At 45.6% G+C, this 15,405-nt stretch overlaps 1 protein-coding gene across 1 annotated transcript in view; it reads left to right on the plus strand.

Moving 5' to 3' along the window:
• The window catches only part of Cacna1b (calcium voltage-gated channel subunit alpha1 B), a 165,556-nt gene that overhangs the window by 125,776 nt on the left and 24,375 nt on the right, over positions 1–15,405 (plus strand). The window contains exons 32-37 of the mRNA XM_048347216.1: positions 174–257; positions 3,617–3,622; positions 7,063–7,179; positions 7,536–7,601; positions 8,880–8,971; positions 11,759–11,903. Of these exons, the coding sequence (XP_048203173.1) occupies positions 174–257; positions 3,617–3,622; positions 7,063–7,179; positions 7,536–7,601; positions 8,880–8,971; positions 11,759–11,903 (510 nt within the window). The remainder of the gene's footprint in view (positions 1–173; positions 258–3,616; positions 3,623–7,062; positions 7,180–7,535; positions 7,602–8,879; positions 8,972–11,758; positions 11,904–15,405) is intronic.

The raw sequence follows: 15,405 nt of genomic DNA on the forward strand, positions 1-15,405 counted from the left end.
TCCAGAACCCTCCTTTCTGAACACATGGCTCAGTTCTGCTCAGCCAATTGTCACTAGCCTTGTGTTGAGCATCCATTACCTCTCTCCCTTCTTGTTGGGAGCTGGCATCCACATCTCCTTGCCTAGATGAGACCTTGTCAGCCCACAGCACTGACTGCCCTCTTTTTCTGTAGAACTACTTCCGAGATGCCTGGAATGTATTCGACTTTGTCACTGTGTTGGGAAGTATCACTGATATTTTAGTAACAGAAATTGCGGTAAGTAACATTTCCTATCCTGCATCAGGGCTCCAAAGTGACTCTTCTTGAGGTTTTTCCCATCAGCATGTCCTTAGGCCTTACTATATTCACAGCCACCTCTCCAGAGGTGGATCTAGGCTCAGGTATTATGTTGGCAGATACTTTTCTTAGAGAAAAGGTGGCTCCTAAGGTCTTCTAGGCTGATGTCCTTATGATTATCTGGAACTTGATGGTAACAGCCAATGTCTAATGTGTATGTTTTCAACAACATACACCAAATACAGTAAGAATTAAAATATAAATTCCTATGGATTTGGCACACATGATGCATATATCTCTTTATCTAGAGGTATTCTTATCAAACACATTATTGTAACTAGAATTGACATAAGTGCTAGGAAATAAACTCATTTCAACAGACTTCCAAGAATTTGAATCATAAACCAACATTTCTTGAGTGGAGCATGTTAATCTGGAAACAAATTAAGAAGTTATTTCTTAAGAAGAACTGGGATATACTTGAGGATAAGACAAGAGTGAGAAATGCCACATCTTGAGCCAAGTCAGGATGTGTATGGATTTGAATCATCCCCAAGTGCATTTAAAACAGGTTAGGTTTCCTCCAATGTTTCTGTGGAGGGATTTTTACTTCTTTTTTTTTTTTTTTTTTTGCCAGTCCTGGGCCTTGGACTCAGGGCCTGAACACTGTCCCTGGCTTCTTTTTGCTCCAGGCTAGCACTCTGCCACTTGAGCCACAGCTCCACTTCTGGCCATTTTCTATATATGTGGTGCTGGGGAATCGAACCCAGGGCTTCATGTACATGAGGCAAGCACTCTTGCCACTAGGCCATATTCCCAGCCTGGATTTTTACTTCTGAATTGCATGGGGTTAAGGCCTGCATCAAGGGTCAACCTGTAAAGTGACTAAATCCTTGGAGTGCATGTGTGCCAGCCAAGCAGGCTCTGGCCACCAATGCTGTTAGGCTGAGGGACACAGGTGAGGTGTTTGTGGGATTGTGCTCAAGTGCAGGTTCCTACGCGGCTTATTCTATCCACACCTCAGGAAATAGCTGAAGAGACTATGAAGGCATGACGAAAGTGAGACAGGGAGGGTTTCCAAGCAACTAGCAAAAGTTATTGTCTAGAATACACAAGTCTCTTCTGTGAGTCAGTAAAAAACAAACAAAAGAACCAAAATGAAGTTGGATCATGTTTGTAATTGTAACTACTCAGAAGGCTAAGATCTGAGGGTCTCAGTTTGGAGTTAGCTCGGACCAGAAAGTCTGAGAGACTCTTACCTCCATTTAGCCAGCCAAAACAAAACAAAACAAAAACCCAAAACAGCACAGGTGGATGTGGGGCCATGAGCAAAAAAGCTAAGCAAGAATGCAAGGTCCTGAGTTCTAGCCCCAGTACAAAAAACAATGAACAAAAACAACAACAAAACCTAAATGAACAGAAGGGAGGATTGGCTTTTTTTACTGAATAGAAAACATACATTGCCAAGTTACATAGGACAATATGCTCAACTGCATTGTAGCTAGAGAAATTGTTAGAATGATGCCATTCTAACAATGCCAATATTGACAGAAAGGTGGGTTGCCCAAAACTTTGTCACATAGTTGAGATGTGTCTAGAAAAGTTGGTGATGTTCATACCTCCAAGTCAGCATCTTACTTGGATATTCCTAGAGGTATTATTTATTCATGGTAATCAACACTGAGACATCTAAACGATGCCTGTTAGCAATAGACTGTGTCAACAGATGTATTAATGTGGTGAAAATTACAGTGCAAATACAAAAATGATATCCACATTGGTATGAGTGCTTCTCAGAAAGTGTTCACTGTCCAAATCAAGTTATTACAAGTCAAAAGAGGTTTTGTACAAGCTACCATTGTAAAGGCTAAGAATAGACAATTATACAATGTATCTTATGAATTTGTGGTAAAATATAAGGTCAAGGAATTAGTAAAAAGGGTTAAGGATGGCTGGTACATCCAGAGACCAGGATGGGGTACTGAAAGGACTTCAGACGTAATGGTGATGCTCTGTTTTGTAAGCTGGGTGATGAATATACTGATATTTGTTTTATTTTTTATACTTTTTTTTTTAGTTTTGCAGTGTTAATGATGTGAGTATTACAGGCAGAAAACCTGAACTCTTCCATTTAGACAGAGAAGCCAAGGCTGTTTTGTTTTACCAGCACCTGGTATTGTGACTTCTCCCAGGTGTTAGTGCTCTCCCAGAAATATTAGTCTCCATATTGTTTCTGCAGAGCAAGCTGGACTGCATTGTGGAAACAGGAATGTTTACTAACCCAGACAAAGTGACTCAAACATGACTTTTGTAGTGTTAATGGTAACTTTGTGGGATTTTTGCACGTGTATGTCTCTTTTCCAAGACAGGTGCTTGGACTCCTGACTGCTAAGGGCCTAAGAGGAAGGGTACAGTCAGGGCACTGGCTGTTAGCACATACATGTAGAGGTGTGCTCCAGGCAGAGGCAGCAGCCCAAACAACCTGACATTCTTCTCCTTTACCTCTGTGTGGTCAGCCAGGGCAGTTTGACTTGAAGCAAGGTGCTGGGTTTGACTTGAAGAAAGCATTCTTTTCCAGCCTCTTCAAGCCTTGGTGCACAGCAGTGGGGGAGTGGCGGGGCGGGGGGGGGGGGGTAGGGGGAGACAAGAGACTGTTTGAAAGCTGAGCATTCAAACCATTGGCCACAAGTCATCTGTTATGATCTGCCTGGAGGAGAAAAGATGAAAGTCTCATGTGGGTTGTTGTTGTTTGTTTGTTTATTTTTCATGTGGAGCCACTTCATGTTTACTTTGCTAATGCAGTTTTTTTTCTTAGGCAAAAAATATGAGTGTCAGTTTTCATTCCCAACTTAAAAATGGAAATAGAGCAATGGTTTTAGTTGCAAGGGTCCCTAGAGATAGGGCTCCACCCATGTTTAAACTGACATTGATTTCTTTGCCTAGAAATAAAAAAAAAAATAAGTGTTCATGAATCATCTTTGGATTTGCATTACAAGTAAGAATGCAAATGAATGCCACTCTGTCTGCATAACATATGGATTTCAAAATTAACTCTGAATTGATGCATTTTAAGAAAAATACATGTGGTTTATCAAAACCCTAAAAATTTTAGCTAAGTATTCAGAATTTGAGTTTTGCTTGTGTTGATGACTCATTTTCTCTTTTGTTTTCTGTTTTTGTTCTTGATTTACCTTTAACCTACCTGCTGATTCACGCCATTCAACCAACATACACTGCGAAAACCCATGTCTCCGTCTGTATGTTGCGCACCTGCTGCTCAAACCACCCCAATTTGTAAATAATATGCAAATACCCATCCATGAAAACATCACATATAGGAAACGGTTGGTTTCATGACTTTATAAACAGTTCTTTCTTGCTCTGCCTGCTCTTATCCTGATTTCTTGTTTCTGGGACTCCTGCCCACTACCCTCTGAGGTGTGAGCTATATTCTGTTGCACCCACCTCTGGCCTCCTGTGCTCTCTTCCCAGTTTCCAGGGTCCCACAGAGGCTCCTTAGGACCACCTAGGAGCTGTTTGAATTTGAGACCAAGGATTGTAGGTGGGGTTCTTGACGTGGGTGATGAGCAATGCCTAAGGCAGATTCTCCTGCCCAGACTGAGCCCAACTTGAGAGGCTTTGTAGGATGAGATTGGTTTTGGTTCCTGAGAGCCTGTGGTTTCTGTTGCACAGTCCCTTCCCCTCTGCTATAACCCCACCATGCTAACACAGAGAGAAGGCTCATCTTTGCCCAGGTGGCCTCTGGTAAAGACCTCTGTCACATCTGCCTTTCCTGGAGAAGCCCTACCTTAAGTGGATCACATGTGAGTCCCAGGGAAATGTTTTGAGATTGGGCTTCTGTGATTTAGATGGCAGTTGGGCAGAGCTTGAATAAAGGAGGGGTCTGTTATATCAGAAGGCAGGGCTCCTCATCCATGTCATTTGCATATCATTGATCCAGTGCTCCTATACAGTTCTATTGCAAAGTGCAGGTGCAATTGTATCTCTTCTAGGTACTCAGGAAGTTAGAGAGGAGAGTAAGGGTGTTTTCCAGAAACTTAGCATCATCTGTGGCTATGGAAAAATCATCTAAAGGAGCCAGCATTTGGGATTCCTATTGCAAGGGGTAAATGTTTATCAAACAAGGTTGTACAAATAGAATGGAAAGCTTGGGTTCTGAGAAGACCCTAACTGATGCTCTAGAAATGCCCAAGGATGTACTGTCTAAGTAGACTTCAGCTAAATCTAGGCAACCCTTCTTGCTCACGTGTTCCCTGTCCTCCATTTCATAGCACAGATGATCTGTATACACACATTTTTTTTCTCCTTGATCCATCAGACCCATTAGCATGAAAGCAAAAAAGCTGTTTAGGAATGCAGGACCTCATCCCTGGTATAGCACCTGGCTAGCAGATGTCCATAGGTCTAGGCTGAATGCCCAGGTACATTCAGAAGAAAACCTGCATTGGCCTTGGATACTATGTGCATGGTTTTGGATGGTCATCTGCACTTGTGAAAGGATGTCTCAAAGTACTCAGCATACTTCTAGATCAGTTATTCCTTTGATACCATAGCATAGATACTTTTGATGTCTCCAGGATGTTGGCAAGGAGTTTAATGCTAAAAAAGTTAGGGACAACTGTCTCTTTGAGGTAAGCCATCCTCACATTGGGAATGCCTGTGACTCAGAGTGAGGTGCCAACATGAACAGGATAGGACTGGAAGTCAATGTAGCTAACTTCCTGTGCAGCAGAAATCATGGATCCTGAATAGACTGGACAGGCATGTCCATATCCAAGGCACTGGCTGAGGCCAGAGGTGACAGTGCATGGTGTATAGCTGTGTGCTTGCTGTCCCCTGCCATCCTGCATGTGACTGGCATGATGGCACCTGGCCTTTCACTCTGTGCTTGGGCATCTGTGGATGTCATTACCATCTGTCTTCACAGCAATCTAGGACTGCCTGTGTATTGCCACCCTCACCCTCTCCTGAGTACTTTACTGAACCCAGAAAATGAAACCTGGGAGGAGGCATGAAAACCTGGTCTCAACAAAAGCAGAGGTGACCATGGCTGGGTTTTGCATTTTCTCAAAAAAGGGATTTAGATGAGCTGTTGTTCTTTATAATGCCTTTCCACCTACCCAGTTCCTTTTCATTCCCCTCTTTCTTACCACAGAGCCTTTATTTCCCCCCAGTTTTCATGGAGTCTTATTGGTGCCAGCTGCTTGAGTGCAGACTGCTTTGAGAGGTGGGACAAGTATGTATTATAATAGTCCATGTACCCAGCAGTTTCAAAGTGGTGCCTCTGAGGAGGCCAGGCACTTGCTCCCCACCTTACTCTGTCATTATTACATCAGACACAGTATCATACCCCATACAATGCCTAGTCTTGTGGGCTCATCTGTGTGTGCTTTTGGCCAAGAGTGGCCTGTCCTATCACTGAGAACCTCCTTCCTTGGCCCAAGCAGGTTAGGGAGCTGCAGGAATTAGCTGTATACATGCCATCTCCTGAGGCCAACTTCTGTGTCCTTACTGATATGGACATAGTTGGGTCCCTGTGTCCATTGACTTTTCTGGGTTTTGTTCAGAATTGGTCTCACTTCCAGGATTCCAGCACCCTGCCTGAGAATCAATCCCTGTTTCCCCGGTGGGAACCATAAAACCTGTTCCTGAGAATGGAAGCTGTGGACAGAACAGCAGTGTCCCTTAAGTATTGATTGGGTCATCATCCTTGGATGTTAAGAGTAACACCCAGCCCTCCACTGAATGCCTCACCCAGCCATGTCATGTGGCCTTGAAATGTCTGCCCAGGCTTCCAGTGCCTCTCTGCATGTATGTGCTTTCCTGTTCTGCTCTCATCCTACATCTGTGTTCTCTTTTCTCTTTATTTGGTGAGTGAATCTGACAACACAAACACATTTAAGCCTGAGCTGCTTGCATATTTAAAAATACCAAATGACAGGAAGCTGTTCTCAGTGTGTGTGCAAAGAGTCAGAAAGCACCTGGCTCCGCAGGCACAGCCACCTATGCATGGACATGTTCTTAGATCCAGATTTCCTGAAATGGGCTTCCTAATAATTCAAGGTACCTGGGGCCTGGGGAAGCCTCACTCCCAGGTAAACTATGGAGTCTAATATTCATCACTTCACCTTTGTGTTTGGTTTTAAGCCCTTGGATGAGAGAGCATCAGTAGGCATCCTGAGTTCTCTAGAGCAGAGACCTGTGGACTATGGGCGAAACAGATGGCTTCTATACCAAGAACAGCAGGACAACCTGTCCCTTCTGTGAATGACAGATAAGACCTGAAACAGCCCCCAAGAAGGCCAGCTAGGGTCTCAGGCAGTCAGTGGCTTCCCTAGACCCAGGCAGGGGTCCTACAGGAGAGGAAGTCCTCATGCCCAGTATCTAGAGAGCTTTTCCATGCCCTGTAAGAGGTGGAGTCTTACAGGTGATCTCCCAGCACCACCTGGAAGCAGGAAGCTGCTTCAGAAAGGCTCTGTCTCTCACTTGTTGAGACTGGTAGTAGTCCTAAAGTAGAAGAGTTTTTTTCCTGATTTGCTGCATGACAAATAACTTGCAATGACAAGCTTTTCTTTTGGAAGGTTTTCTGGTGGCCAGTTGTTGCTTAGGCTGTGAAACAGTGACTATATTGATTTCTTTTTAACCAATTTTCTTTGGGGTCACAGAGACTTGGGGAGAGGTTGTGTGTGGGTGGAAGCAGCTTGCCTGCACTTTTGGAGGTAGGGACTTCTGAAGATCAGAGAACAATCCCCCTTCTTTGCAGAACAATTTCATCAACCTGAGCTTCCTTCGCCTCTTCAGAGCTGCACGACTTATCAAGCTGCTCCGGCAGGGTTATACCATCCGCATTCTGCTATGGACCTTCGTTCAGTCCTTCAAGGTGGGTGGGTAGGTTAGCACCTGCACCTGCTGGCTTCTGTTTTGTTTCCTTCACCAGGCTTCTCTGGCCTCTGCCAAGCAGCCCCTACTGTCTGGCTGAGTGGGGGCAGGTTGTGTAAATCTCATGGTTGGGACTCGTCCTGTTGCAGTTTATAAGGGTGTTTTGGGTGTCAAATAGATTGTCTTGTTAATGCCCACAGAAACTCTGAGGTAGGTTTTATTTCCCCAATTCACTGATGGAGAAACAAAGCCAGTTGCTTGGTTGAGGGGCTTAGTGGTCAGTGGGGTGGAACTGGGCTAGGTTGAGGTCTGTGTGGCTGCAGATGCTCTGGAGCTGATATGCCTGTGTGTCTCCAGGCGCTGCCCTACGTGTGTCTTCTCATTGCCATGCTGTTCTTCATCTACGCCATCATCGGCATGCAGGTGGGTGCCATCTTCCCAGGTGGGGTTGAGCATGGGGCTCTTGTGCACTGGGGCATAAAGGTCTGTCGCAGTCATTAAATGGTCATAGCAAGCTGACTTATTATTGAATGTTGGCTGTGAGCCAGACCCTGGTGTAAGCATTGAGTGAACTTCATCCTCAGCAATACTTCTCTCCAGAGGAGGACATGGACACACCACAAAGTGAGGCTCCCAAAGTCCAGCCTTGTGGTCACTCCCAGCTCTCCAGTAAGCTACACTGCACTGTTCTTAGGGGTTGAGGTACATGTTGGTACATGGACCAGATCTGCATGGTGCCAAGTGGCCTAATATTAGACTATTTTCTTGACCTGAAGCCAGTCTGAAGGGCAGCTGTCCCTATCCTTTCTAGGAGGTCACATGCTCTTGAGGAAACCCTGCCTGGAGTATAAGCAGGATCTCATCAGGTCACTGCACTTGACTATTTCTTACATTTTCTTGATGTTGGTAAAGAGTATTGTATTAACTACATGGGAAAATTACTTAAAAGATAAAGAACCAGTAAACCTTGGCCACTTCCCAACAGTGGCAAATGGAGAGATACTATGTTTTAGTTTGTGATGAAAGGTGTCAGGATGTTAACCTTTAATTGTTTTCTAATACTTTTATTTCTGACTGAAAAGTTCTCTTGATTTAAACATTTTTGAGATTTTTGTTTAAAACAACAACAACGATATATATGTGCAAAATATTGCTTTGGTCAGTTGATAAATAAGAGCATGTATCTTATGGATCTTTGTGGAAATGTGATAGTTTACAGATTTTCAGCTAGATTAAAGATTTTAGGCCGAGTATGGCTCTTGACTCATTTTTATTTCTTACACTGAAGGAAATCATTTGGAGTGGGTAGAAAGTCCACTGTGTTATTTGCACAGAGGTTTCAAAAGAAATGTTCCCGTGATCTATCAAAGCTGTTGCCAACATGATTACTGCTTTGGAATTGTTGATAAGCGTGACTTGAATGCTTCCCGTCTCACATATAGCAATGCTTGGTTTCATTTGTCCTGGTCACTCACACTTGGGTCTGGGAGCAGCTCAGAGCTGGAGTTGCTTGTACTGAGATGTGGGATATAGATGTGTGGTGCTAATAGAGGTTTCCTGAGCTGAAAACCACATCTCCTATCAACTCTTGTCCCTTGTGGTGTTCCCCACACTGCACCTAGACCCTGTCTTGCCTGCCTGTGGTCTGCCAACCACAGCCTGGGACCAGCAGTGTCCATACTCTAGTGTTCTTCATCTCAGGTCTTTGGGAACATTGCCCTTGATGATGACACCAGCATCAACCGGCACAACAACTTCCGGACGTTTCTACAAGCCTTGATGCTATTGTTCAGGTATGTCAACACAGGCTGTCCACTGTTCATTTAGGAGGGTGGGTGCCATTGATGGGAACTACTCCCAACCACCAGATCATACTGGATCCTCCTCTGTAGGCCTTTCTAGTTCTTCCCTTCTCTGCTCTTCCTTTCCAAAGTACTTGATGTCTACTCTGGTCCCAAAACAGATGGAAAAGAAGCCTCTAAGGGAAGGAACCTAGGATCCCTGGGTCAGGCTGGTTTCCACATTATTTCTGCTCCCCAGTGGCAGTCGAAATGCATCCAGGAAGGCTGCAGTCTGGGAGGACAGGAGGTGCCTGGCAGGTTCTCTTCTAATGTGGTGGCCTCAAGTTTTCCATGTTCTCACTGGGATTGTTGGGTGAAGGAAAAGCTGGATAGCAATGCCAACTGCTGTTGACAGCTGTGGCTGTTCTGTGTCCTGAAGGACTCAACTGGTTGAATCTAGTGGTCTGAATGTGCCTCCACCCTCTGTCCTCTGTCATAGGAGTTGAAGTTGCCCAGGTTCCAGGATATAGTCAGCAGGGCAACAGGTGTAATGTAAGGGCAAGGGCAAGGGACCCTCAGACCCTGTCCCTCTGCAGAGGTGCACTCATGAGAAAGCTCAGCAATCACTGCTGTCCCTGGGCAGGGTCATCCTGTATAGACTGGACATCCACCTTCCTGGCATGAAAGTGAATGTGGGGGCAAGAGGGAGCAATGACTGTATTTCCCTGCCTCCTCCTTTGTCTTCTTTTTTCCTTCCTTCCTTCCTTCTTCTTCCTTCATCCCTCCTTCCCTCTTTCCCTCCCTCCCTTCCTCCCTCCTCCTCCTCCTCTTCCTCCTCCTCCTTCCTCCTCTTCCTCCTCCTCCTCCTCCTCCTCCTCCTCCTTCCTCTCTCTCTCTCTGTCTCTCTCTCTCTCTCTCTGTCTGTCTGTCTGTCTGTCTCTCTCTTCTTTTCTCTTTGTTTTTGGCCTGGTCTTGGGCCTGGGCACAATCCCTCAGCTTTTTTTTTTTTTTTTTCCTCAAGGCTAGCACTTTTCCTCTTGAGCCACAGCTTGGCTTCTGGGGTTTTGATGGGAAATTAGATTTAAGAGTCTCATGGGCTTTTCTGCCTCGGCTGGCTTCAAATGAGGATCCTCAGATTTCAGTCTCCCAAGTAGGATTACAGATATAAGCCACCAGTGTCCAGCTTAGTCTTTATTTTGACACCCATGATCCTAGAACAGAGGGAAATAACTCTTTATAGAGATTTACAATGTAGTCTGATTCCCAGACCATGCCTTGGAGTTCCTTGAGGTGTCACTATATTTATTCCTTTATGAAACTCATCAATCTCTTGCAAGACCAGCCCTAGGTACCCCTCCTCTCCATGCCCTGCCTTCAGATACACTTCAGGTTTACGTAGTTACCTGGGAGGTAGGTAATCTGACACTCAGACCCACTTTGCCAGGCTGTCTATAGAACATTCCTTGACTTCCTTCCTTCCTTCCTTCCTTCCTTCCTTCCTTCCTTCCTTCCTTCCTTCCTTCCTTCCTTCCTTCCTTCCTTCCTACTGAAGCCTTCAAGGCCTTGTGCTTACTAAGTGGGCACTCTACCACTTGAGTTACACTCCCAACCCTAAATTTGGTGTGTTCTATATTTGTGTGTGTGTGTGTGTGTGTGTGTGTTTATGTTTGTGTGATACTGGGATTGACCTCAGAGCTTTGCACTTGCTAAGCAGGCAGAAACAATTGTGCTTGAGCCATAGCTGTGGCCCATGACTCTTGTTTTTGCATAGAGAGGTACCTTCAGATGTACATTTTCCCCCAAACTGTGTTGTTTCCCTGGGCTTCAGCTGTTAGATTCATACCTTACCCTGTGCCAGAAAGACATGAGGCTAACTTGTGATGTTGCACTGTGGTTTGCATCCGCGGGAGTGTTCCATCAGTCAGGCTTGCTCAGGCCTGAGAAGCAGGCCTTAAGGAGGTCCCTTGCTCCTGATGTCATCAGCAGCCAGTGGTCCCTGTTCCCATGTGGGGCTGGCTACACATAGGAGGTCCCAGGGGGCTGCAGAGAGTAGGATAGGTCCCCTAGCTGATTGAAGATCAGTGGCTAGTGTGAGAGTTAGGCTGAAGGGGCAGAGGGCAGAGGGGAATAAGGTTCAGAAAAGAGTATAGTCAGGCCCCTGGATCCAGGGTTATGTGTGTGAATTTGGGCTTCTCTGATGAGAGAGAGGAGGCATGAGAGGGTCTTGAGAAGTGAAGTGACAAGACTGACTTGCACCCCAGGTGTAGATGGGGGGTCAATTAGGCACTGTCAGAGCAGGTAAGGAGGAGGAAAATCAGGTAGGTACTTTCAGAGCAGGCAGGGAGGGCAGAGGGCTGGAGTCTGCTATGTCCTGAAGGTAGTTGAGATGGTGGACGGGATGTTGATGTGGAGACAAGGGTGATGCCAGAATTTATGGCTTGAGTGTCTGGAGAAGCAGAACCACTGTGTCTGATGGAAGATTGGGTATGACATGTCTGAAATGAGCTAGGAGTTCATGGGAGCTTCTTGTGTCTGCAAGGTATGTCACTGTGGTGCTGGCCTCCAGTGCAGCTGACTGCTTTTAGAGCCTAGTGCTGTCAATCATTGTCTACTTTGTATGTCTTTTGAAGAACAAATCCACCTGAAACCTATGTGGGAGCACAGAAGCGAGGTGACCAGAGCTAGGGTGTCCCAGTGTTTAGCTGGCATGATTCTGGGATGGCCAGAGTTCTGGGTGTTACTGGAGACTCCCCTCTGTGCCTTCATTTGTGTGCTCACAGCTCTTGCCCTTCTTCTCAGAAGTGCCACAGGGGAGGCCTGGCATGAAATCATGCTGTCTTGTCTAGCCAACCGGGCCTGCGACCCATATGCCAACGCCAGTGAGTGTGGAAGTGACTTTGCCTACTTTTACTTCGTCTCCTTCATCTTCCTTTGTTCCTTTCTGGTAAGTGTTGGTTGTTATGCTAATACCTGCTGTCTTGGCTCATCTCAAAGCCTCGCATTTCCTGTTGGTTTCTGACTTGGACCCATGCTATAGAACAAATTGATCCTGTTGTCCCCAGTACTAATAGCCTTGTTAACCCTAGAAAGTACCCACTTGGGAATGAGCTCTTCTGTGCTTGGCTTTGACTTGCATAAAAGGCTTAGTAAGGCTTCTAGAGGCCATGCCCTCAGGGTCTGGCTTCTGGGAATGTGGTGACTGATGGTAAAGACACAGCACTGAGCCCCCAGGGATGTGGTGGCAGAAGATGCAACATTAAGCCTCTAGGGATGTGGTGACAGGGTGAAGACCACCACTGAGCTCCCAGGGATATGGTAGAAGACACAGCACTGAGCCTGGGGCCACACACTTGGGGCATTAGTGAGAATAGGGTATAGAGGTGGATGGGCTATATCTCAGGAGTTTGTGTCTTTCCCCAGGTCAGTGGAAGCTTTGAGCAGGGATGTTACAGGATTTGCTGACAATTGATAGTGTGACTCAGGCTTCCTTGCAGTTTGAGTAGAGATGCCATTAGTGTGATGCTGGTCTAGAGAAGCAAAGTGTCATTGAGATTGTATTTGGCAGTATTAGAGTTTGAACACAAGTCTTTGTGCTTGTTAGGCAGGTACTCTACCACTTGGGTCATGTTCTAGGCCATATTCTGGTTATTTTTGAGATACAGGTCTCCTGTATCTTCCTGCCATAGCTGGGCTGATAGGCATGAACCACCACACTCAGCTATCAGTTGAGGATGATGGGGTCTCATGAACTCCCCCTTCCTCCCATGGGCTATCCTTGAACTGTGATTCTCCTAATCTCAGCCTCCTAAATAGCTTAGACAATAGATGCATAACACTATGATAAGCTATTGGTAGAGAATGAGTCTCTCAAACATTTTGCCAACCATACTTACCTCTATCTCAGCTTCCCAAGCAGCCATTTTTTTTAAGTGGACTTTATTTTAAAGGTAGAGCTGACCTGATTGAGAAATAGAAAAGACAGCCATGCACTAGGATTAGGCACTACAGCTCAATACCTGCAAATCCAGCTATTTGGGAGGAAGAAAGCAAGAGGATGGGTCATGGTTCAAGGCTAGTCTGGGTGGAAAGATTGTGAGACTGGGAATGGTGGTCACACATCACTAAGGCTGGGCCTAAGCAAAAATATGAGACCCTACCTGAAAAAAAAAAAAAAAAACTAGAGCAAAACAAATAAATGTAAAAGAAAACAGAGTATGTGGCTAAAGTGGAAGGTTCTGTCTAGCAAGCATGAGGCCTGAGTTCATACCCTAGTACCAGCAATAATAATAATAAGCTGGGTACTGGTGGATCACACCTGTAATCCTAGCTACTCAGGAGGCTGAAATCTGAGGATTATGGTTTAAAGCTAGCCCAGGCGATGACTCTAAACTCCAATTTTCCCAAAAGCCAGAAGTGGGGATACAGTTCAAGTGGTAAAGCATTAGCCTTAAGCAAAAGAGCTCTAGGACAGCACCAGCATGAGTACATGTACAAGTACATGTACCCCCCCACACACACACACGCGCGCGCACAAGGAAAAAAGAAAAAAAAGCAAGCTATGAGCTTGGTGCCAGTGGCTCATGCTTGTAATCCTAGCTATTCAAGAAGTTGAGATCCAAGGATTTAGATTCAAAGCCAGCCCAAGCAGGAAAGTCCATGAGACTCTTATTTCCTGTTAACCAGCAAAAAGCCAGAAGTGGAGCTGTGGCTCAAGTGGTAGAGTATCAGCCTTGAGTAAAAAAGCTAATGGTCGGTGCCCAAGTTCTGAGTTTAAGCTCCAGTACCAGAACCTCTCCTACTCTCTCTCTCCCAAAGAAGCAAGCAATACCTTAGAGTTTTTTGTGTGATGAATGTGGCCCTCAGCCTGAGATGGGAAACATGGAGAGCTACAGACGTGAGTTAGATAGAGATCAGTTGAGATGCTTCACAGACTTCTGGGTTAGAGTTGAAAATGAGTTACTCTCTGTTCTTGCTGTAGGACCCCCTAGGCCCCTGCTTCAGGGTTTAGTCTAGCAACCTATGTGTGTATGAACACTACTTGAGTGCTGATTAGAAATGCAGATTCCTGAGCCAACAGATTTCTTTATCTGGATCTCTGGGAGAGAGATCCAGGAATCTGAGTTTTAACAAGCTCTTGGATGACTGTGTGTGTACAAAATTTTGAGGAACAAAGCCACCAACACAAAATGTGGAGTAAAAAGAAGGCTGGAGACATTGTTGTGAGGCTGACCTGCCTGCTGTGCTCACCTCCCCCCTTTGTACAGGCCACTCCTCTGGCAACCTCTGGCCAGTCACCATACCCAGTCTGCTCTCGTTAACTCTGCCTTGGTGAGCAATCACACTTAGACATGTTTCTCCATTTTCCTGTCCTCAGGAAGCTGAGGGTCAGTATTTGCCCTGTGTGGGCCTGGGGGCTGTGTGTAGGAGACAATGTACACTGCATTTGTCAGAGTTGGAAGGATCCCGCAGGTTGGCCGCACATGGAAGCAGCTGGTACTATCACTCCAGGACAAAATGGAGTCAGACCCAAATGTCCGAGCCAGACATGTAAGCCATTAGATGTCTCCTCTCCAATTCAGTCAGGGCAGTTTCTGCTGCACTCACATGTCCCTTTAGCTGGGCCCAGGGAAGCAGCCCTTAGACCTGCTCTGGCAATGGAATGGCCTTTGAGAGGTGCATGGTTGTATGTAATGCATAGAGGCAATCTATTGGATATAAGCCTGGCCCCAGGGTCCTATGCTGTGCACTCTGCTGTAGCCTAGAGCAGGTTTGCCTGTGATTATGGCAGGGCTATAGGTTCCCCTCATCCCTGGAGAGGTGCATCATTCCAGCCAGAGGGCCTGACCTGCATGTCTGTTGGCAAGCTTTTGCTTGCCTGACTAGAAGCACTGGGGAAATGACATAGTCTAGCAATGATTAGTCCCCAGACCTGGGTGAAAGGTAAAAAAAACTCAGGAACAGTACTTAAGCCCTAAGTTCAAGCTGCAGGAGTAGCGTGCTGCACGCGCGCGTGCACACACACACACACAGAGAAAATTAACAAAACAAACCTCAAAATTAGTCAAATATTTAAATGGAAGAACTAAAAGCATAAAACTCTAGAAAGAAAGTATATGTGGTAGATGTTTTTGACCTGATATTTAACAAAGGAATTTGAGATTAACACTAAAATCACAAGAACTTTATACATTAAAGGACATTATCAACAGGTTGAAAGACATTAAATAAAAGATTGCCAAGTCAGGCTGGATGCAGGTGGCTCACACTTGTAATCCTGGCTACCCAAGAGGCTGAGGTCTCAGGATTATGGTTCAAAGCCAGCCCAGGCAGGAAAGCGCATGAAATTCTTTATTTCCAATTTACCACCAGAAAATCTGGAAATGGAGGTGTGGCTCAAGTGGTAGAGTTCTAGCACGTTGAACACAAAAGCTCTGGGACAATGCCCA

Source organism: Perognathus longimembris, chromosome 1 (genome assembly GCF_023159225.1).
Source record: "Perognathus longimembris pacificus isolate PPM17 chromosome 1, ASM2315922v1, whole genome shotgun sequence".
Classification (NCBI taxonomy): domain Eukaryota; kingdom Metazoa; phylum Chordata; class Mammalia; order Rodentia; family Heteromyidae; genus Perognathus; species Perognathus longimembris.